The following is a 23,284-nucleotide window of genomic DNA, read 5'->3' as shown; positions in this document are numbered from 1 at the left end:
AATAAAAACATGGTCACTTAAGGTTTCAGTCAATGGGTATCCTTCCTGGGTGTGGACTCTGTGGTGACAGTACCTCAGCCTCATTCTTGACTTGTCATGCTGCAACCTCGGGTCCTCAAGGGCTGTGCCACACAGCCAGCTGACAGCGAGACTCCTTCCTATTGGGCTGGCTTGTTGCTGCAGGCCATTTAAAATCTATTCCTTTGTAATTGCTTTATTCCTTCTCATTTCAAAATAACCAAGCCTTTCTGTACATTTCTTCCCTGTCTGGCTTCCACTTAGCTCACCCATTGGGGAGGTGATATGCTGTTACAGCAGCTCCCTCGCTGACTGACTTTCAGTGATAAGTGTCTATGGAAGGGATGCATACACATGGTACTTGGTGAATACTGAAGAGGTGCCCTTTTTGTTTCCTTGTGTATTGCAATTTTAATTAAGTGGGCAGTGTAGATAGACCTAAAGGCTCTGGTGTCTCCTATCTGCTGGATCACAGTTCTCACAGTACAACTGAAGCCCCGCTCCTCCCTTCAGCTCATTAATGTCAGAGTTCAGTACTTGAACCGCTGTGCCTATGCAGAAAAACATTTCAAGTCCGCTTTAACAATTCATTCTTCGGTCATCTGTCTATATGTCTCCTGTATTCAGACTCCCATAATGAGCAAAGCAGGTTGAAATCAGCCTTTTCATTTCATTACTAATCATGGGATCACTCTATGTAGCACGCAGTAAGACCAAACATATTGCCTTTTTTCAGGCAAAATAAACTAGGAAATGCAGTCTGTGAGATTAAGCCACCCACCAAGAATCATCTAATGGGTCTGTTGTGACTCAAACTGTTCTGTCATAAATGGATTCGAATTGGGGCAGGAAAAACATCTGATTTGCTAGCTCTAGAAGAGATGGGTCTTCTGTAGAGTACTAAAAGTATGCCCTGCACTGTTGAGATTATAATCTGAGAGAACAAGGCCCAGCAGCTCCCTGCCCCACAGTGAGAAAAGTGGGAATGGGTGCGTGCCTCTTGGACATTTTCCTTGTATTCCATCATCCCCAACTTTCTCAGAAGGTGAGCCATGCCCTGCCTCATGGTGCTACCTTCTCAATGTTTTACCTTTCTAGAAAGGCCTATGCAAAGAATCTTTCACTTTTAGACAGAACCTTTCCATGAGTCACTTTTCCTGTTATCTGGATACGTTTATGCCCTAACTTGGTAGCTTTAGAGTTGATCTGCATGGAATCTCTCCCTGCCATAGCTGTTTACATTCCGACCATGCCTTGCAGGAAGAGAGAGTTCCTGGTTGGCTGACTGGTGGCAAACAGAGACAGGAAGTCAAAGAAGATGAATAGAGAGGGTGGAGCTTCTGGGCTCCCTGAGTAAACCTCTCCTGTCCATGGGACATGTGTAAACTCTAATAGTCACCATTCATCAGTTCTGGATCCCATCTGACCAGGAGCTAACAGTACTCACACACTCTACAATTCTCAGATACTGAACATTTAATAAGTTTGGATTCTTATTGCTAGAGTTCAAAGGGATCCTTCATGTAAGAGACAAGTTTTGTGTCCTTACTAAATCCACCCAGGTAAGGGGCTTGCTCATTTTGGTGACTTATAGATCACTCTCCCTCTTCTCGGTCACAATAGAGGCGCATGAGAAGCTGGTGTGTGTATGTGTGTGGTATAGGTTCCAACTTCGATGTGGTTTTGAGACAAATTTCCTTTTCCCAATCTGGGGTATCTCAGAGTTCAGTTTAATTGAAATGACAGAAATAATACATATTGTACGTAACATATCTGTGGTCTTAAGCCTTATAGTGTTTATTTCTAATTCTAGGGTGCAATTAAAAGGAACTTATCCAGTAAGTATATCTTAGCTCCCAGAAATAGAATGTGCCTTGGCAGAAGGAATAGTTCCTTGGATCTTGGAGTATATTTGCATTCAAATTGCAGTTTGGGGAATTGATTTTTAAGGCTTAAAAAACATTTATAGTGAAGATTTCTTTTTTGATGAAGAGAATCTGGTTCTGAATAATGCTCAGATTGTCAAAACGAATATGTTTTTGGAAAAACACTGGTGCTTCCTTCCTTATATTTGCCAGCTCTGGCTGTATCATTAAGCCTAGAAATTGATTTAATCAAATGTGTTTGATTAGATGCTCTTGCTAAGGGTGGGGAGAAGGGGACTATAGAAGTAAAGGCAGATACAACTTATCCATTCTTACGTTATTGGCTATAAAATGTCCAGCCCACCAAAGTGAGATATGATACAGTTTATCATCTATAGGGTCTGCTATCCACTTCTGCTACATGCAATGTGTCCTAGGAAAATCTAAATTCATTCTTAAAGGTGCAACAGTTTCTTGCCATGAAAAGAGCAGGCTGATGACTGAATCTGTGTACTATGGGCATGTGGCCTGGATTATTCCTTTATGGTAACTGAGAACCAGAACCCATCTAGGCAGCAAGCATTTGGAGAATAGTAGGCTGTTCCTCTGAGCTCTAGAGCATACAATCTTCAACTGTTGGCTTGTTTATGGTTGTTCTTTGGTTAATGAGGTTTTACAATATGCCAGAGAAATCCTACTCCACATGGCAGATATATGGCTGCCACATTGCCAGGAGAGAGGGTTTGTTTTGCTCTTTCCATGTTAAGTTGATTATTGATAAGACTTAAATCTCTAAGTGTTCTCAAACATAGCTCATATGACACACCAGAAGAGACTGCTAAAGATATGCCTAAAAAGGTCCTTTGTCCTATGTGTCAGGTGAAGAAGTTGCAAGGCCCAGGCGTTCCACCCCAACTCCAGAACTTACAAGGTAAGCATGGAAGATACTGGCTGTGTTTTACTAACCATGAACTTTTAACTATTCAGCAAATATCCTGCAGGCCTTTGTGAATGAAGGGCCTAACATGTGTGTGAGTTCATATATCCCTAGCATGGGCCAAATATGCTGTCATTTCTCATATATGCAGCCAAAAGGGAAAACTGTAAGTGCCTGCATTTGTCTATAGTAGAATTATGGTCTACTCACTGATGAGAAGGCTCGAGTTCTTCATAAATTCTTTAATTTTTTTAAACACCCTTTAATTTTAGGGGTGTTCATCTGAGATACATTATATTGCTGATGCATTCCAAATCCCATAACAAAAGGACCTCATATTTTGTGGTTCTTTCTTTTCCCCCACAAATTATTGTATTGCATCGTAGATTCTTTGAGTGAAGTGTTAGGTAGGTAATGTTTCCCAAAGTGATAGTTAGCTACATCTCTTTAAAATTTGGACTCTGCTGTCTCATCTTCTCCCAGCCTCTCTTTTTTCCTCTTCAACCTTCACCTGCATGAGACTCACACAGAAATCATTAGTCTCCCTGATGGGAATCAGGTCTAGAGAAGGAATGGAAGCAATTATGCAACACTTGCTCAATAATCAGACTAGATTCATAGTTAAGAGGAAAGATGCGCTATCACAATGCCCTCTCTAAGATGCACTGGGTTCAGGACATTACTAGTTTGTTAAGTGGAAGGGGGCAAGATGAAGTTAGAAGCTGAGTATCCCAGGCTTTTTTATTTTTATTCTAAGGCAAACTTCCTGGGTGCCACTTAAATAGCCCAGTGCCTGACTTTCATCAAACTGCATTATCTACAAGAAATAAGGTGATGTGTTGGTTGGGATTGCGACTGCTGTGATAAAATACCATGACCAAACAGAACTTGAGAAGGAAAATGTTTAACAATCCATCAACAAAAATAGTCAAGGCTGGAACCTGGAGGCAGAAACTGAAGCAGAGGCTGTGGAAGGATGCTGCTTACTTGGCTTGCACCTTCATGGCTTGCTCTAACTATTTTCTCCCAGGAGATCACCAGCCCAGGGACGGAACCACTCACAATAGACTGGGCCCTCATATCAATTATCAATCAAGAAATGACCCCCACAAACCAATCATATAGAGACATTTTCTCAATTAAGATTCTTTCTTCCCCAGTGACCCTAGCTTATATCAAAGTGACCTAAAAACTAGCCAGCACAAGTAATGACAAGTATAGATTTTTAGGCCAAGCATGTTGGCACAAACCTGTAGCCCTAAAACAAAGAATGCAAAGGCATAAGGATTGTGAGTTAAATTTAATACATCCTGGGTTTTATAAGAAACTGTCTCAAAACCATAAAAAGTTCATGTGACAGAAAGGTGCCTTGTAGTAAACTGGCATTTGTAATATGTTACTTCTATGTGTAAAGACTTATTTACCCCTTGGCAGCATTTTCTCCTTCATTATGTTTCTGTTGGCCCTGTCCATGAGCCTCTATTAGGAGCACAGCTATCTCCCACCATGACCCTTTTGCACATGACATCTTCATGCTGTACTTTCTAAGCCCAGCAGAAGCTTCATACACACATGTACATTCCTGTGCACACAAATGCACATTTGTTCAAACAAGGAAAGTGAGAGTTTGTATTATGGTTTCAAGCATTGATTTTTGATCCTTTTCTCTGTATATTCTGCCCCTTCCAAATGCATGGTTTAGCAAGAAGCCTCTGGATGACACTCTGGCCCTTGCTCCCCTCTTTGGTCCACCATTAGAATCAGCTTTTGATGAGCAGAAGACGGAAGGTAGGGAACTGCATGGCTACAGCACTGCTATCCTGTTACTTCTCCAAGGTAAACATACACAGTTGAAGTGTATTGTGAGTGCACAATCAGACTGTCATGGTGGAACAAAAGCTCTGAGGGAATTGTGCTTTCTCGGTTTAGTTGAAAGCATCTATTTTAGGATTTGAAATTGTACTCCCAGAATAACTAATGGCTAACAAATTTACTCCTGAAAATAGGCCAGTAGAAGTGAATGCAGATCTATGCAAATCCTTACGAGGTAAATACAGTTGGAGAGGCGTGAGCATGAGTGCAAATGGACAGTGGGCTTCTCACCCTCGGGAGTGCTCATCAGGGCAGTGTCAGTGGGATAGCTCACAGGTCTACCGGCTCAAGACCCAGGACGCACTGCCAACCATTCAGCAATGCTATGAGAGAAATATCTTAATTTCTGTTATTAACTTGAGGTTACCTACTACATACTGTACAATCAGGTATTTAAATCTTTAAAATAAACCATGTTTTTGAAGGGCTATAAATAATATATAATTTATTGATATAAACTACCACCTTTAAAAGATCTATTCTATATTTTAATTTTATTTATGCCCAATGTATATATTTCCAATAAATGATATTATTTAATTATTATTATTATTTGATATTATTGAATGTCATTTAAAAAGTTATTTGACTTAAAACCTCTAAATTAGAGCTAGCTATAGCCCCACATTTATGGAAATGTGGTTAAGAACACATGCTACACTTGCAGAGGATTCAAATTCAGTTCCCAGTACTTATAGGAAACAGCTTACAACTGCCTGTAACTCCAGCTCCAGGGGACTCAGCCCTTTCTTCTTAATTCCAAAGGCACGTGCATTCACATGAGCATACCCATAGACAGATATACATATACACATATTAAAATACTATCTTTTTGTGATAAGATAGTAACTCTCTAGGCTCCATTAGACAAACCTCCTTAAGACTTATCAGATATAGCAGAGCATGCCTTTAATTTCAGCACTTGGGAGGCAGAGGCAGGCAGACCTCTGTGAGTTCTAGTCTAGCCTGGTCTACAGAGTGAGTTCCAGGACATCCAGAGCTACATAGGGAGATCCTGTCACAAAAGACTTATGTGGATGGTAGGTAGACAAGTGGACTAAGCTAAAGTAACAAAGAGGTTTCAAAGTGCAGTAATGAAGACAGAAATTATTTCTTGTTAATGTTATAGAGGTAACCATAGGGTGTCCGGGCTAGTCTTTCGTTTTCAGTGGTTACCTTCCTCTCTGAGTCCAAGGACTTGCTCCAGCTCCTTTCATTCCGGCAGGTGCCAGAGACACTGACATCTGTTACGAGAACAAACTCTAAATTCTAAACACATCACAAAGTGCATTGCAGAGAATTTGGTGTAACATGGCCTACTAAAACTCCCTTTTCTGTGAAGACTGGCTCTGTAGCAGCAAGCTACGCCTGGGTGCTTTCAATGACGTAGTGAGACAAATTTATAAAATGCATTCCTAAATCCCATCTTGGTGGCCTTACACTTGTAACCTAGAACTGTAGCCTTAGGGGAAGGCCTTCATTTGTATTACTAAATCATCTATGGTCAGATGTAATCATTTTTCATTTGTATAAGGTGACCGGGGGTGAGAGCTGGTATGTTGCATTTGAATTTGCCCATTTAAGGAATTCCATAAGCATACAAAAATATCTTCACTGAAAATAGAAACAGATTTTTAAAATCTAGGTTATCCCCCTACATTGAGCCTATGGAAGCAATATTGTTCCCAGCACTCCCTGCATGGAAGCTTGTGATGGGCAGACATATATCTGTGCTCTCTGAGAAGTCTTGCTTGACTGCCCTTCTGGCTTTAGCCAGTGGACTTCCGCCAATTTCTGGCATTTGCACCAACCACACCAGCCCTTCCCCTGGCCAATCCCCTCTTTCTTACCAGCTCAGACAAGATAATCTTACTACTTCAGACTGATACTACTATCAGTATATGCATTGGGTATAAATAAAATTCAAATATAGAATAGATCTTTTTAAAGGAGGTATCTTATATCAAAATACATATTATTTATAGTCCCTCAAAAACAGGTTAATTTTAAAGACTTAAATACTTAATTGTAGAATATGTATTTAGTAGACAACCCAATAGGTATTTAATGGCAGAAATGAAGATATTTCTCTCATAGCATTGCTAAATGGCTGGCAGTGCTTTCTTTCTGGATAGTAATGTTGGTTGCTTAGGAGACCTAGGAAGCAAAGAGCTGTGGCTGCATCAGATCTTGGCTCCTCTGCTCTTTCTATGGTCAAGTGTTTGTGAACATTAGTCATTGGGTTTTTGCTCCCCCAAACAGCATTGACTTTTACCACGTGGTAGTGCTGTGAGAATGAAAGACAAAATAACAGCTACTGGCCTCAGATGAGTGCTTCATGTACCGTTTTCATGCATGCATGTGTTTGTACCCTGCCACCTTCTTCATCCCTTTCAGATTGAATAATAATATCCTCCTGAGGTTATTATTGTCTCCCCTTCCCACTGCGGGAAGAATGCTCAGAGGGGTTAAATGCCTTGCCCAAGATTCTACAGTAATCTATAAGCTACAGTGAAATCCACATCCAACTTGTTTCCTCCATTGCACAATGAATAGCAATGCACTTGCTGAAATAGACCGGTGATTTACAGGTGAACAACAGCAACACAACAAAGAAAAATGTTTTAAATTCACAGCTCTTAGACCAATACCTAGCTGCCTTGATCTGCTTCACACATCTAAAGAACTATTCATTTTCTGATCGCTGGGCTGGCGAGATGGTTCAGTGGTTAAGAGCACTGACTGCTCTTTCAGACAACCTGACTTCAATTCCTAGCACCCACATGGTAGCTCATAACTATCTGCAACTCCAGTCCCAGGGGATCCAATTCCCTCTTCTGGCCTTTTCTAGCACCAGGCACACACATGGTACACAGACATACATGAAGGCAAAACACCTATTCATACAAAATAAAATAATTTAATTTAAAAAAATCTGGTTCTCTCAAAATGTTCAACAAGCATCTTTAGAGTAATTATTCCTTTTTATGATGCCGTGAAGGGTTAAGAGCGTGAACAATCTTTAAAAATAGGAACCACTGTACAGACTCCAGATATTTTCAACATTGAGATATATTCATAGAACTCTTTAAATAAACCAGCTAACAGCAAAATAACTTCTTGAAGTAACTTCTACAATTTTGGAATGGTACAGAAATGGGGACAGTATGTGTAGTGGTATCTGGAATGTCCTTAGGTGACCAACCAGGAAGAAAATGTAGGTTCTAGTTGGATTTTGGCTTAACTTAGCTCAGCTCCATGTACATACACACAGATACCCCTTGCTCACCCACACCATGCTTCTAGGCCTGTTCTCTGTCTAAAGTGTGTGTGCAGCATAGGCACACTCCGACATTAAACTTCTAGGGTGAGTGGAGGCATCGGGATCATGTTTGGAAACTCAACTTTAATGGAAGTTCTAAACTCTTGTTTGAACTTACCCTGAGGAATTCTATTTTCATGTTTCCAGTTCTTTTAGATCAGCCTGAGATCTGGGGTTCAGGCCAACCGATGAACCCAAGTACGGAGTCGCCAGAGCTAGCAAGACCTTTCCCCACTGGAAGTAAGTTATGGATCTACTCACCTTGCTCGCTGACTGCATTGTAAAAACTTTAGCCCACTCCTAGAAGGCCTGGGTCAATAGTATTTGAATTTAAAAAGAGGCATTACTATCTAACAGACTAGATCAGGTTCTCTAAACTGGGATAAAATAACAGAATGAAGTGGCACTGTTAGACTTGAGGTAGCCCCTCTTATGACAACTTACATGCTCCATTGTTCAACCATCCCTCCTGTGTGACTGTGTACAAAAGTGTGTGCATGGAGGAAGCCAGGACGCCAGATACATATGTAGGAGAGGATGGCCTTATCTGGCATCAATGGGAGGGGAGGGAGGCTTGATAACCCAGGGTAGGGGGATGCTAGAGGGGTGAATGGGTGGAGCACCCTCATAGAGACAAAGGGGAGGGGGGAGAGGGGATATGGAATGGGAGATTTGTGGAGGGGTAACTGGGAAGGGAGATATCATTTGAAATGTAAATGAATAAAATGATTAATAAAAAAAGAAAGAAAAGAAATTAAGCAGAAGGCATGGAACAACCACACAATATGAGCACTGAACAAGTCCAGCTGGGTCACTTCTCGTCCCAGGTGAACAACTGAGACTGCACAGGACAGAAGGAACCCATAGACAGGAAAGACGCCCCTGGAAAGCAAGACAAACAGGCTTGCTAACAGAGAGATACTGCCATGAGACCAAGCCACTTGTATGTCAAGGCTGCTGGTTCTAGCCCATGTGACTGGAGAGGGTCCTAAGAAGCCTTGAAACCCCCTTACCTGTGATGAACTGGATGCGCTGAGCTGAATGGGTTCCTCACTAGGTCAAGCCTGCTGCCCATGGGCTTATGAAGTCTCCGTCATAGAAACACTCCACACTATACAGGATGTGTATAGTGGGGACTCCTTAGAATAGTCATGGGAGGAATGGCGTGACTGGGGAGTAAAGGAGTTCTCAGGGCCTTGTTTATGCATGGATACTCACCAACAAATACTTTCTCCAGCCCAGGATCTCCAGGGCTTCCTTTTTGGTGTTTAAAATTAGCCATAGGAATTAGCCAAGGGGATTCAGAATTAAAGGCTAAAAGGGAATGTTGTTGGGAATGTTGTCACTATAAGGCCATGTAATCCAGTCTTTTTTTAAAAAAAAAAAAAAAACAAAACTATTTTCCTCAAACAGAGGTGGGAAAGGCAAGAGTTGGCAGCTTTTCTCAAACCTCTGAACTCTGGAGGGTCTATCAGAGATGGCTCGAACTGTAGAGGCACGATTCTGAGTGCTGCTTCTCCATGCACTTGGAATACAATCTACAGTGCCAATGAAAAGGTCCTGTGGTGGTGTTGGGGGGGAACCTTCCTTTACAGATCTGAATTATCCTAGAAACTATTCCTAGAAAAGTGGCAAGAAGATGTAAAAAGTCTATCTGGCAATAATGTGTTGGAACTTCAGAGTTGCAAACTGTAGATTCTGTAGCACAGCCAAGACTGCTTGCTTTGTAGTTACAGTGTGCATGCTCCTCTTCAGTGTCAGGCCTTATGGTATCTAGCCATCTGATCTGTGCTATGATATCTAGGGATTACCATCTTGACATTTTATAGAGGTGATGAGTAAGAGGCAGAATCTCTGATTGGCTCCTAACTTCCACAGGAAAATATTCACTTGCAGAAGGATTTTGGACAGCTCATAGCTAAAGTTACGAACCTCTTATCTGGCTGGAGAGATGACTCATTGGTTTTAAAGCACTTGCTGCTCTTGTAGAAGTCCTGGGTTTGGCTCCGAGCACCCTCATGGTTGCTCACAGCTCTCTGTAACTCCAACCCTGTAGGACTGGACACTCTCTTCTGACTGCCAGGGGCACTCACACTGTTGACACACATGCAGGCAAACAATTATACACATAAAATAAAATCACTATGCAGAATTACTTATCCATGAGCTTTAAGAAAGGAGGGATATAATATACTTATATATTAATATATACTATATTGTTATAATTATATAACGTTATAATATATTAAATTATATATTACATCCTGCCTTTCTATCTTGAAGCATCTATGAAGCATTTATGTATAAAATAGTGCTGGGGGTGAAGAGGGAGGAATGTCAGGAAGAACTCTCCCGGGTGCAGAGGGTGCAGAGGGCTCATCAGGGCTTCCTAGCTTTGGGCCCACTTGGATCATTCTGATCTCAAGATATGAAAGATGAGTCCACACTTGTGTGAAGTTGGGGAGGGCTTATGACAGTTGTGTGAATTCTTGAATACAAAACACAGCAGATGAGAAAATAACATATATTTAAAGAAAAAAAAAAGAACATTTACCTGTTGGAAGAAGAATTCCTAAATTTTATCTACAAAATGAGAAACGCTGTTCAAAGGGATGAATCTTTTGGTAGGGGCCAAAAGGTTCTGCTTTTTTTAATCCTGGGGTTTTATTCCATAAAGAGTAGCTATTGGGAATATTTATACTTGATATTTATTCTTTGACCCATGATTCAATTTCTCACTTTCTAAGACATATTAAGATTGTTGAAGTGCCAGGCAGTGGTGGTGCACGCCTTTAATCCCAGCACTTAGGAGGCAGAGGCAGGGAGATTTCTGAGTTCGAGGCCAGTCTGGTCTACAAAGTGAGTTCCAGGACAGCCAGAGCTACACAGAGAAACCCTGTCTCGAAAAAAAAAAAAACCAAAAACCAAAAACCAAAAAAAAAAAAAAAAAGATTGTTAAAGCATAGTGCTACAAAGTCTGTCAGATACACTGTATCCAGCCTGGATATAAAGTCCTCTGTGGAGCCCCCTTGGGACCAGTACTGTTTCCCTGACCACACCCTGCACTGGAGTTCTGTGTGACCAGGATTCGTGTTCAGTCACAATTCCTCCTGGGCAGAGCCAGGGTTCACTCAGTACAGTGCCCCTGGCTCTTAGTAAAGGAATTGAATATAACTGTGGCTTGATGTTTGTTGAATGAATAAAATGTTGATGTTGTTTAGGGCCATTTGAAGAACTATGGGCATAGGATGGAGGAGTCTGCATACCATCTTGTCTCTTGGTGTCCTAGTCAGGGTCATCACTGCTTCGATGAAGCACCATGACCAAAGGCAACCTAGAAGGAAAGAGTTAATTTGGCTTACAAGTCCTGAATCACCTTCCACTGAGAGAAGGAAGGAACTCAAACAGGGTGGAAATCTGGAGTCAGGAGCTGATGCAGAGGCCATGGAGGGGCACTGCTTACTGGCTTGCTTCCCATGGCTTGCTCTGCCTGCTTTCTTGCAACACCCAGGACCACCAGCTCAGGGGTGGCCCTACCCACAATGCACTGGGCCTTTGCATAACAGTTACTGATTTAAAAAACAAACCAAACCAAACTCTAACTGCAACCCTATCTTATGGAGCCATTTTTTCAATTGAGTTTCCTCTTCTCTTTTCCAATGATTCTGGCTTATATCTAGTTGACATAAATTAGCCAACACACTTGCTGTTGCCATTTTTTAACATTTAGATCATGACTAGCCCATTTCCAAGACTAGGGGTATAGATAAAAGCCCAAATCATGTGTCTTTTACTTTGTTGTATAATTTTGGAAGAATGCGATCACTGACATGTTATTCTCTCTTTATAGCACCTCCACCTCTGCCTCCAAAAACTGTACCAGCCACCCCGCCTCGAACAGGCTCCCCCTTAACAGTTGCAACAGGTAAACTAGAATCTTTACGGCTCTGAAATGATGTGGCAAAGACAGCCACGGCCTTGGACTGCAACGTGCCCTTGATGTTGGAAAGTGCAGGCTGTGCTAAAACCACACAGTATTGGTGTTGAATTTCCATATCACTGCAAGTTCTTGTGCTGACTCGGTCTTCATGAGTACTCAAACGCTCAGTTTTCCTTCAACATCATCTTATGTGATGACGGCCACACAAGTTATAAAGTAAAATAGCCATAAGACAAAGAAAAAAAAAATCAGCTGCTTGGTTTACTCCATGTCTGACTGTGTTGGCTCTCATTTGAATGATCTGAAAATGAAGTCTTGAAGCATAGTCTGTATCTTTCAAGTCTTTAAGCCTTTTGTTAGAACTAACATTTATGAATGGCTAGTGTTTAAAAACCTTAGTGGGTCCCAGGATGAGGAGTATACTGGTGGAGGAGTTATTGTCCCCAGTGGTCATTCACGTAGTCATTTCCCTGCAAAAGCTGGAGTCATCATTGCAAAATATGGCAAGGAATTGCTATAAACTATTTTATACATAACACTTCTGAGGCACCACTTTTCCTTCCTATAAAAATCAATACTGTGCATTCATGCAATTTATAACCTGCTAGGTCTTATTGGACAAGCAATTCAAAAATGGTGATGGTGATTTTATTTACCTGGGCCCTAGAATGGGGCTCTTTATCACCTTTGGAGTCCTATAGCAGCATTTACGCTTGGCTGTCTCTGCAGCCTGGTGAGTTTGATAGAGACAGAACAGGGTATTTATCAGAGAAGCAGAAAGTTAGGCACAGTCATTTACGAAATTTATACTGACTCAAGCCCAGTAGAGACTCATCAAAACCATCATAAACAAGGTATTTGTGAGATCAGCTGTTTGGAGACCCTGTGTTTCCATATAAATTGTGACAGCAACAAAATTATAACTTATTGCCAGCCATGCACGATGCTGCCCCATTTATCTGTGTCTGTGGAGCCTTGGAAAGTAACTCCTTTCCAAACAGAAGTATGGAAATACCAAGCCAGTGCTTATAGCCCATTTTACTTTCATTTACAAGTAAAATGGGGTCTGGCCGTGCCTTCCACCTATTTAGGAAGCAATTTCTAATTTAAATAACCTCATAATCGTTTAAAAAGAAAGAAAAAGGACTATTCTCCAAATTGTAATTATCAAATATTTTATACTTCACTTAAGAAGTCATTTTTTATTTTTCCATACTATTGATACATATTGAAAAGAATATACTGCTAATATTTATGCAAAATGAAATTTCCTTCATCATACTTGAGAAAGCTATGCATCTCAGTCACTACTGGTTTGTTAACAAGCTCAGCTTTGTGAGAAAAAAAAATCTAAAAATGTTTCGATGGTGTTTTTCTCCTCTGTTATGCAGGTACACATATAACATTTCTAATCAGTAGCAAATGCCTTGCTGTGCCCCGTGTGTGTTGTGTGTGGAGTGTGTGTGTATGTTTGTGTATATTCATGTGGGGTTATCATCTTAAGTATACTTTTTTGTGTTTATGGTATATTTAAAGTAAATCAACAGCTAAATGTGATGTCCTGTTTTGTTTTTGCTTTGTGTCTTTTTCAATTAGCAGAGATTATCATTAGTTCCACCAAACACTTGTTAACACCCTAGACTGGAGACACTTTGTAAAGATGAGGACGGTTTTCAGAGCTCAAATCTTTGTGACCAGCGTTATGCGTATTCAGCAGACCAGCTTTTCAGAAGTGCCTTCCCTTTGGGTAGCTGCCCTTTCAGAGCCTGAAGGTCTCTGTGACCCTCGTACTAACTTTTCAAAATGATCACCGCTACTCCACTTGAGAGGTGTATCATGCTCACCATTTTTAATAATAGGGAGGTGGTCAGCCACAGACACCTTACAAAGGAGGGGACAGTGGCCCAGAAATAGGACGCTCGTGTATTGAATTGAGCGTCCACCTGCTTCTCGCCTTTCAGTGCTTAAGTCGATAAAGGTATTTTTACACCATGAAAGTGTAAAATCTGAGGCACCTTACAAGGTGCTATATGTAAGTCTTGCCTCCTCCCTCCTTCTAGCCCCTATACAGATAATAGTAAGAGTTAATAAAATTTAAAATCAACTACTTTAACCACAGGAAATGACCAGGCAGCCACAGAGGCCAAAATTGAGAAACTACCATCCATCAGTGACCTGGACAGCATTTTTGGGCCAGTGTTGTCGCCCAAGTCTGTTGCTGTTAATACTGAAGAGAAGTGGGTCCATTTTTCTGATGCATCCCCGGAACATGTTACTCCAGAGTTGACTCCAAGGGAACAGGTGGTGACCCCACCAGCTGCATCAGACATCCCAGCTGACTCCCCCGCTCCAGCCCCACCTGGCCCCCCAGGCTCCGCAGGTCCCCCAGGGCCTCCTGGTCCTCGCCATGTACCATCTCCGCTCAATTTAGAAGAAGTCCAGAAGAAAGTCGCTGAGCAGCCCTTCATTAAAGATGATTACTTAGAAACACTCTCATCTCCTAAAGAGTGTGGGTTGGGACAGAGAGCAACTCCACCTCCCCCACCACCACCCACCTACAGGACTGTGGTCTCGTCCCCCGGACCTGGCTCGGGCAGTGGTACGGGGACCACCAGTGGTATGTCTTACTATTTGAGTGTGCTTCGTGTGCTGGGGAATGGCCGTGGCTGCTGCGATGTGAGAGCAACACCCCCCTCCTGCCTGGCAACTGGCTGTAGGGCTTCTGCCATTCCTCCTTTGGTCTGGTGTCCTGTGGCCCTGTGGCATGTTCTAGTCCGTTGAATGCTCCAGTTGAGTCCAAGCCTGTGAATGTGTCCTGTCCTGCACTCCCAGTCCTGGGAGTGCCCTGACTCCTACCCTACAGTTAGGAGGTATGGAGGGGGCTTGTTTGTTTTTTTGTAAAGAAAGCTGTGATGTCATTGTTTAGAATTCCAGAAAGTTCTAGAAGGATAGATGTCACAGCAAATAGATTACAGGTCACATGTCTGATTTTTTTTTCTTTTTCCTTTTGGTCAGATGCCTCACGGGGGCCCTACAGTTTATAAGTCAAAATGTGGGAGGAGATACTTGAGAACAACCACTGGATGCCTCCCTTGTACCTGAGCCTCATGACCAGGCTTGATGTCAGATATCAGAGTCTGACATTCATCAAGCCACCATGCCACCATGTGTTAGACAGTGGGACTTGGGATGTAAACTCACCCGTTGAATTTCTTTCTTTTTTTTTTCTCTCTTTCTCATTCTTATTTGAAACTGTATTTTGTGTTTCCTGATTATAACACAGTAGGAACACTTGCTGTATACACCAAGAAAATACCAGGACTTTTCTATACCAGTTACCCCACTGCCCAGTCACTCAAATGAGAGCCTTGGTTTCCTTTCCTCTGTATGAGGGCTCAGTCTCAGCACATCCCAGGAGGTCGTGAATGCCACTTTGATATTAGCCTGGAAAGGGGCCACCAAGTGTGAGGGACTTTAGAACAAGACAGAGGGGAAGGGCATTGACCGCTATCTTAATCCCACTGCTGCATCTTTTCAGGGTGTCCTCTGGGATTTGCTCTGTGTCTACAAATAAACCTGTGTTTTGTAAAGTGACAGGTTCTAAGGACATCAGAGTGGGCTGGATGGACCATGTGCTCCCCTGAGAAAGGAAAACACTCAACACTGACAGAGCAGTAAACAAACGGCCAGCACCTTTGCCAGAAGAACCTTGAAAGCTTTTATTACCCAATAATAAGAACAACTAGTCTCCAGTCCTAAACACCTCACTTCAACCTCACAATGACCACCCGTCTTTGGTAGTAAAATATCCCCCGTTTTACATACACCAAAACCGTTGACACAGTTAGCAGTATCAGATTTGGCATTTAGACATTTGGGTTATCTAAATCCAGCACTGAGCTGTTCCTAACCACTGGAATTGTCAGGTACTTCCCAAAAGTCCAATCACAAACAGACTGAATGCGCTTTACTACTGACGCCCTCCTGTACTGCACAGTGCTATGACCTCCCAAATGATCGCAAAAGACCCCACTCTATGCTTCTCTCTCTGGCATAGAAGCCTAGAGCAGCCTCTCCATGCAGACATTACCTTGTAAGGTCTTGTCTAGACAAAGCTACATGCTTACCTGTAAAGGGAGTAAACAGCCTCTTGAACACAATCCTGAAGAAGTCCATTTCAAAGAGGGCTGTACCTCCATCAGTTCCTGAGTTGCTCTTGTTCATGGCCTAGGTCCTTAGGGTTATGAAAGGATATTTCAAGAAAGCCATCATCAGCCAATGGTGGGCCATCATGCACTCCTCAAAGCAAATGCCTTTAATCAGGGGAGTTTGCTGTGCACCTGTGTTCTCCCTTACCTGTCGCCTGGCATATTTAAGCTAATTGGCCACTGATCTGGTAAAGAGAAGAGCTTTCCTTTCTGTTATGGGATCTTGGAAAGTATGGTTACTACTTCAGTGATTAGCTTCCATGCCCTTATTTGAACTTATTTTTAAAGTGTTACCAGTAGAGACTCTTAATTCTTGCTAAGTGAGCTAGAGAACACTGCATTCACTTGCATTAAGGGACTGAATTTATAAGTGGAAATCTGAACTCGGCTAGTAAAACCCATGAATAAATAAAACTCTAAACCATTATCTCCTTAATTAAGTCCCAGTTAATTCATGACTTCATCTTTTATTGGTGGAATGTAGACACACAGCCCAAAATGAAAATGTAGGTTCTCAACAGTAAGATGTTTGAATTCTACTCTTCATGGCCCTTAGCTTGGTCTGACCACCTTTTCCTAGACATCTCAAAGTGTGCTTCGCCCCACCCAGTAAACACTTGTCCCAGAGGTCTGCTGCTGACCAAGTGTAGACCCCAGAGCGTGGCTCAGGAGAGTTACTTGCTGCTGAGACATCTGGCGCCCAATAATTTGCTCCAATAGCCTTAACTTCTTTCAAGCAAAAAGTCCCTAAGCCTCACATAGAGCATAGTCTCACTGAAATGCTTATTCCTGGCATCTGTGTGACATTCTCGAAACATTCTGCTGGCCTGCAGCAAGTGTGGAAGCCAGGGAAAGCTAAGAGTTAGGTTCAGAGTGTCAGGAAACTAGCAAACTGCCAAACGGTGTTACTCAAAATCACACACACACATAAACATACACACAATGACTTCGATCACCTACTGTTGCTGTGATGAAACACCATGGTGAAAAGCAACTTGATAAGGCATGAGTTCTTTTGGCTTCTATGTCCTGAGATAAACTAAGGCAAGAACTCAAACAGGATGGGAACCTGGAGACAAGAGCTGATCCAGCAGGCATGGAGGGATGCTGCTTCCTGGCTTACTACTCATAGCTTGCTCATCTTGCTCTTGAAGAGAATCTAGGAGAACCACTGGCCCAAGGTGGTACTCCCAAAATGGGCAGAGCACTCCCATGTAGGCCTGGCTACAGCCCAATCTTATGGAGGCATTTTCTCTGTTGAGGTTCCCCCCTCTCAGATGACAATATTTTGGGTCAAGTTGACATAAAAGCAGACAAAGGAGGTTGAATTGATCAAACTAATTGCTGATCTTAGGGAAATAGTGATTAGCTTCGTTTGGCAGAACAAAAACCAACACACAAAGAAGTAACTCAGTCCTGCTCGCAAACCTTATGAGTAGCAGAACTCGGATCTGCTAAAGATCTGCTGGAGTCCATGACCTCTGCCTCTGCCAGTTTCTGTCAGCTGCCTCCACTGCCCCAACCCCCTCCAAACTGATACATAGGAAGACACACAACGCATGTACCTGTGGTCTTCAGAAACTGTTAAAACTGGGGTTGAGAGCAGCAAATGGGCCAGGAGCATGTGAGGGTTGCCAACATCAGTAGCACAACTTACATCTTAAACAATGGATTCCCCAGTGTATGTCGCATCATCCTTCTTGAGAGTAAACCCTAATTAAGGGTAAAATGAAAAGATGACTGAAAAATCAGAGAAGATGGAGATATACAACTATGATCCTGCAGCCATAACGCCTGAAGCCCGTAAGCAATGTCACAGAAGGATTTGGAGCACTGGTTCAGTTGTTAGATACTTATCAGGCCCTGCACATATCCTGCTAGATCTTGTGGTTCTAGCCAGGAGGGATTATCCAGTGTGTCCTTTAGCTCCTATACATTCCTGTACTGTCTACCTACATATATTAATCCTATTACTTCAATAAAAATAATGTGACTTAAGTAAGGAGTCTATAAAGGAAAAGGAAAACAACTTTTTAAATAACATTATTATTTTTTTTTACTTTTGGCTATGCCTGCATCAAAAGACAGTCTTTAGCTTCATATACAGCATCCCTTGCCTTGTGTTAGATAACATCTTAGTGTTTAGCAAACTCAGAAGCTCTTTCAGTTTGAGTTGTTGTAAGTACCTTGCAAGGTAGAACATTTATAAATTTTTGAGACACAAAAGCTGAGTCTCAGAGAGGTAAAGATCCCACTCATAGCTCAGAAAAAGGCATCAGGGCCAGAACTTTGTCTTTTCACCCAGCCATATGGCCCTGGTGACAAGTCCTCAGCCCAAGCATTGATAAAAGGGGGTCTTGAATTTTTTTCTGAAGCTTGTGTTTTCCTGATCTCAATTCAGACTATAGACACATGAACAAACATTTAGGAACACTCCTATAGCAAAAAGATAGTCCTAAGACTGGATGAAACAACCCTGTCCACCAAAAAAGTTCTATGAAAACTTCCTACAAAGCTCTGCTGTTTGAGAACGTATGTCTATCTCTACACTGTCTCTTCTGTCTTCTAAAACTGTGTTAGGCATAACATCTACTTAGTACTCAAGAGAAACTTTCGTAAGTGGGCCTTCATTTTTAAAAAGACTATTTGCCCAAATACTAAGAACATTTAGATTAAGAAAGACGTGTGCAAGATGTCAAGATGCAGGAGGAAGGCAGATTGTATGCAAATCGTGGCAGTCCATAGTCTATCTGAGGCTTCAAGAGACATATATCCTTTGGAGTTAAAAACACCATTTGTGCTTTATGAGCATGGACATGCCGCTAAAAGAACTTCAGTCTTCACTGAGATGTCAAAGCTAAGCATGAGGATAATGCCACCTATGTAAAGCCCTAGCACAGATCCTGGCCAACTGAGGCAAGAGGAAGAGTAGAATTAATGTATGCAGTTGGTGGTAGAAGGGGAGACATGGGAGGGTATGGAGGAGAAGCAGTAACAGTGTCCCCACACTTAGGAGGTAGAAGCAATGCAGAGACAAGGCTCAAGATTCCACTCTTTAAACAGGAGAAGCAAGACTTGCCCCCAGAGGCTCTCTTGAGATGAAAAATGATTCTGAGATGGATTTGGCTTCTCAGATTTAAAGTTCTTTGAGACTCTCAGAATCTGGACTGAGGTGCTGGTCTAGGACTCTGGTGATACTGGTTTTATGTTGTGTTGTGTAAAGGAAGTGGGTGGAGAACGGTAGAGGATATGGCGGTGAGGATGGGTGGATGTGGAGACAACTGGTAAGCTAGGGGTTATAGAAGTGGTGGGGTGTGGAGGCAGCTGCGGGAATGGAGACTATGGAAGCAGGGGAAAAGTGGAGGCAGCTGGTGGGGGGAATGTGGAGATGGGAGTCTGGAGGCAGCTGGTGGGGGAGGGATGTAGAGGCAGAGGAGTATTTTTCTAAAGCAAGATTTCCTGGAATTTCCTTGGCATGATTTTCCAACCTGCTGTTTCTAACCAAGTGACAGTTCTGAGCAAGAACTGTCTGAATATCAGTTTCACCTCCTAAGGTTTGGGACCAGGTAGTTCTCCATGCATTTATGACTCAAGATAGACAGGTCCCTGAGCGCCACGCTTGGTGTGCATGCCAGCCTCTGTGTGTCACCCGTGTTTCATATGCTTGTCATGGACAGCCAGAAAAGTAAATCCAAGAGACTTTTCAAAAACCACCAAAGAGACAATAACAACCCCTACTTTTAACAGGCCCCCCCGGGGACAGTCCATTCAAAGCACTTGCTGTGTTTCCGATATAAAGATTCAACACACAAAGAACTCGTGTCCTTTATTCATCACACACGTGTGAGATAGTGATGAAGTTAGCACTCGGGGTTGACATAGAGTCAACAGCATAATTCTCTACCTGTGTTTAAAAAAGAAAATTCTAGTGTGGGGAGAAAAAAATAAAAGCATTCAGCTTCCTTTGAGTTGAAACTTTCATTTTCAACTTGGACACAAATTCTGACTGTAAATCAAAAACAAGAGAATGTATCATAAGTCCCTTGTGTACATGATCCAAATGAAGCACCCCTCCTGGCCAGCCAAGAGTCCCTCGAGTTCACCTTCCATCAAGGATTTACCTTCCACTGGGTGTCACATGACAACGCGGTACCAAGCTTCAGCTTCTGCCATCAACCATAGTTCAACGGAGGAACTTTCTTCTTTATTGAAAGAAAAAGAAATGTGTTGTGCAAAAGGTTTAGCATAGTAACTGCAAAGAAAAAAGTGAAAAAAAAAATGCATCCGTGCCAGACATTGCCCTGTGCACTGCCGCCTCCTGGCTACCTGTGTTTCCTGCTGCTTCTAATGCCTGTCTGTTTTCCAGGTGCGTCTTCTCCTGCTCGGCCAGCCACCCCCTTAGTTCCTTGCAGCACCACTCCGCCTCCACCTCCTCCCCGGCCTCCATCCCGGCCAAAGCTACCTCCAGGAAAGCCTGGAGTTGGAGATGTGGTATGTTCCTCCCTGCCCTAGCTTGCTCAGAATGAGATCCCCAAGTCCCTTGACATGGGCCATCCCAACATCAGGTCTAAGCAGTACAGCACTTATACAGATGACCATCATCACAGGGGCCAGCTGAAAAGGAGTAACTGCTGTGTGAGGATGCCTTTTCCACCCACCTCAAATTCCTCCCAGCTTGCAAGCCATGATCTAAAATGGTAGGAATCGGGTACTTGGCAGCAGCTGGAGACAAACATGGATAGTGGTGGTCAGTCATGAGAATCTTCAGAGAGAGGGAACTCTTTTTACAATAATTGTCTTAGTCACTAGAAAACTGTGAGAGGAAAAAAAAATGGTTCCTGGGCTGGAAAGATGGCTCATCAGTTAAGAGCCCTGACTGTTCTTCTAGATGTCCTGAGCTCAATATCCAGCACCTCCATGATGGCTCACAAGCATCTGTAATGGGATCAGATTCCCTCTTCTGGGGTGTAAGAGGACCCAGCATATATATAAAAGCATTTCTGGCTTCTGACCCCAGAAGCCAGATACGTCAGCAGCAGACATTTGGCAACACAAAGGTAGAGTGGCGTGGCGCCCTGTAGGTGTGCTCCAGTTGCTTCCTTAAATTTTAATCCTAAGATCGAGGGGTGGGAACGGTCTTCTCAATGGTTCAGTTAAGAAGCTTGTGGCAGACATATAATAAATAAATAAATTAATTAAAAAAAAAAAGAAGCTTGTGGCAGAGGTAAATCTCATTGACCCCTGTACAACAGTCTCAGAATGAATGGCATCATAACCTTCAGATGCCGTCTTGAAACCTCTCTATGTAGGAGAGCACCCATTTAGGTCCTGGAGTACCTGTAGATACCGCATGTGAGCCAGAGTGCCTTCTGAGCTCACAGGCTGGGGCTGGGGCTCCTTCCCCCTAGATCCAGCACACTGGCTTGTATAAACACAGACCCATCCAGTGAAAATGGTACCATGGCTTTCAAGAACCTTGGTTTTTATCTCCAGGGCTGCGACCCAATAAAGATACAGAAACCAGGCTTGGATAGATGACTTAGTTGACACTGGCTGCCAAGACCTGATTTCAATCTCTGTGGCCCATACAGGAAAAAGGCTGTCATTTGACCCTCATGTGCACTCCATGGCATGTATACACACATGAACACAAAATAAATAAAGCACAATAAACATTTTAAACTACTGAACTGAAGTATTTCGGCTGTCTGTGTCTAACTTTCTTCTCTTTTCTTCTCCCTACAGTCCAGACCTTTTAGCCCACCCATACACTCCTCCAGCCCTCCTCCGATAGCACCCTTAGCCCGGGCTGAAAGCACTTCTTCAATATCGTCAACTAACTCACTGAGCGCAGCCACCACTCCCACAGTTGGTAAAAAGATCTCTCTCTCTCTTTTCATGTGTTTGTGGTTGTTGACTGGCTGTCCTTCATGATCTGAGCTCCCCAAGGCCCTGTTTCTAGTCTTAATTGTTTTGCTGTGTGTTCTACCATCACCTGGTTCTTCTCTCGAGAGCACCTTCTCAGCTAAGGAAGCTAGAGCTCTAGCCATACAAATTAGCAATCTACAGAATGGGAGAGCGCATGTATTTTGTAGGAGTTTTCTTATGTTATCCCATGCAGATCGACTCACAGAAGAACTCATCAAGGAAGGTGCTAATATTTGGATCTTTCTCGAAACAAGAAGTATTCTCCTTTGAGAGAAAATGCTTAGATCAGAAGTAATATATATTTTCTCTTTTTAAAAAATCTTGGAAAGTTCGCTTTCTTGAAACTTTCGGTTCTTCTTCATTTTTGGGTTATCTGAGGTAGACATTGGCACTGGGATACTTGGGAAGTTTTTTCACATTGCTTTTCAGTGATCTGTGGTCAGTTTCCCCCGGGGTGGGGGAAGTATCATTTCCAGCAAATGCCCCCTCTGGGTGTGATGAAAGTGATGGGGGTGGAGAAGGGTGACTCAGGGTGGCTCCCCACCATCACCATCACCCACCTCCCTCCCCCCACGCCCCATCTCCCCACTCTCTTCTTTACTGCATGCTGTCTGACCTGGAGTTTTCCCTGCCCACTTCCCTGTGTGACCTTCCTCCCTCCCCAACTCTCCGACCTGCTCTCCATTTCTTCCATGCTGTAAGCCAGCTGGCCCGTTCTGCACTGCTTGGGGGAATCGTTCACTCAGCTCAGTGAATTCCTGCTGCTACTTCTGGAAGAGCACATCACAGAATCACTCATTTGAGAAGGAGCTAGACAAAGCCAGAAGCTCTTCTAGGGAATAACTGCCCATGTCTTCCCAGAAAAACAAATGAAACTGTGCCTCTAAGAACCACAAAGGGAATTTCAGCTCTATCATATATTCTATACTTTAAGTCAGACCATCCCCACCCCACCCTCCATCCACCACCACCACTCCCCCCACACACAAACCTTCAAGTTTGGGTTAAATTAATAAATTGGAAATATAACCACTTTCTCAATTTCATGTGATTTTTTTTCCTTTTAGTTTTTCAAGACAGTCATATGTCCCAGCTCATGTACCTTCTTAAAAGACAGATTTTTTTTTTTTTAGGATTTCTTATATAGCTATATCTGCTCCTTTTCTGTATTCATTAGGACAATCTGAGAGTTCC

At 42.7% G+C, this 23,284-nt stretch overlaps 1 protein-coding gene across 20 annotated transcripts in view; it reads left to right on the top strand.

Annotated features, from left to right (window-relative positions):
- The window catches only part of Sgip1 (SH3GL interacting endocytic adaptor 1), a 209,652-nt gene that overhangs the window by 138,428 nt on the left and 47,940 nt on the right, over nucleotides 1–23,284 (top strand). For 11 of the 20 annotated variants that reach the window (XM_085839154.1, XM_085839147.1, XM_085839153.1 and 8 more), the window contains 8 exons: nucleotides 1,832–1,856; nucleotides 2,763–2,814; nucleotides 4,523–4,608; nucleotides 8,162–8,254; nucleotides 11,865–11,939; nucleotides 14,074–14,571; nucleotides 20,529–20,653; nucleotides 21,908–22,034. In XM_085839154.1, the coding sequence (XP_085695280.1) occupies nucleotides 1,832–1,856; nucleotides 2,763–2,814; nucleotides 4,523–4,608; nucleotides 8,162–8,254; nucleotides 11,865–11,939; nucleotides 14,074–14,571; nucleotides 20,529–20,653; nucleotides 21,908–22,034 (1,081 nt within the window). The remainder of the gene's footprint in view (nucleotides 1–1,831; nucleotides 1,857–2,762; nucleotides 2,815–4,522; nucleotides 4,609–8,161; nucleotides 8,255–11,864; nucleotides 11,940–14,073; nucleotides 14,572–20,528; nucleotides 20,654–21,907; nucleotides 22,035–23,284) is intronic. The other 9 variants (XM_085839157.1, XM_085839156.1, XM_085839155.1 and 6 more) reach the window with 1 other exon arrangement.

Source organism: Mus caroli, unplaced genomic scaffold (assembly GCF_978045245.1).
Source record: "Mus caroli unplaced genomic scaffold, Mus_caroli_1 scaffold_6, whole genome shotgun sequence".
In the NCBI taxonomy this organism is placed as follows: domain Eukaryota; kingdom Metazoa; phylum Chordata; class Mammalia; order Rodentia; family Muridae; genus Mus; species Mus caroli.
This window is presented reverse-complemented; position numbering and strand designations above follow the sequence as displayed.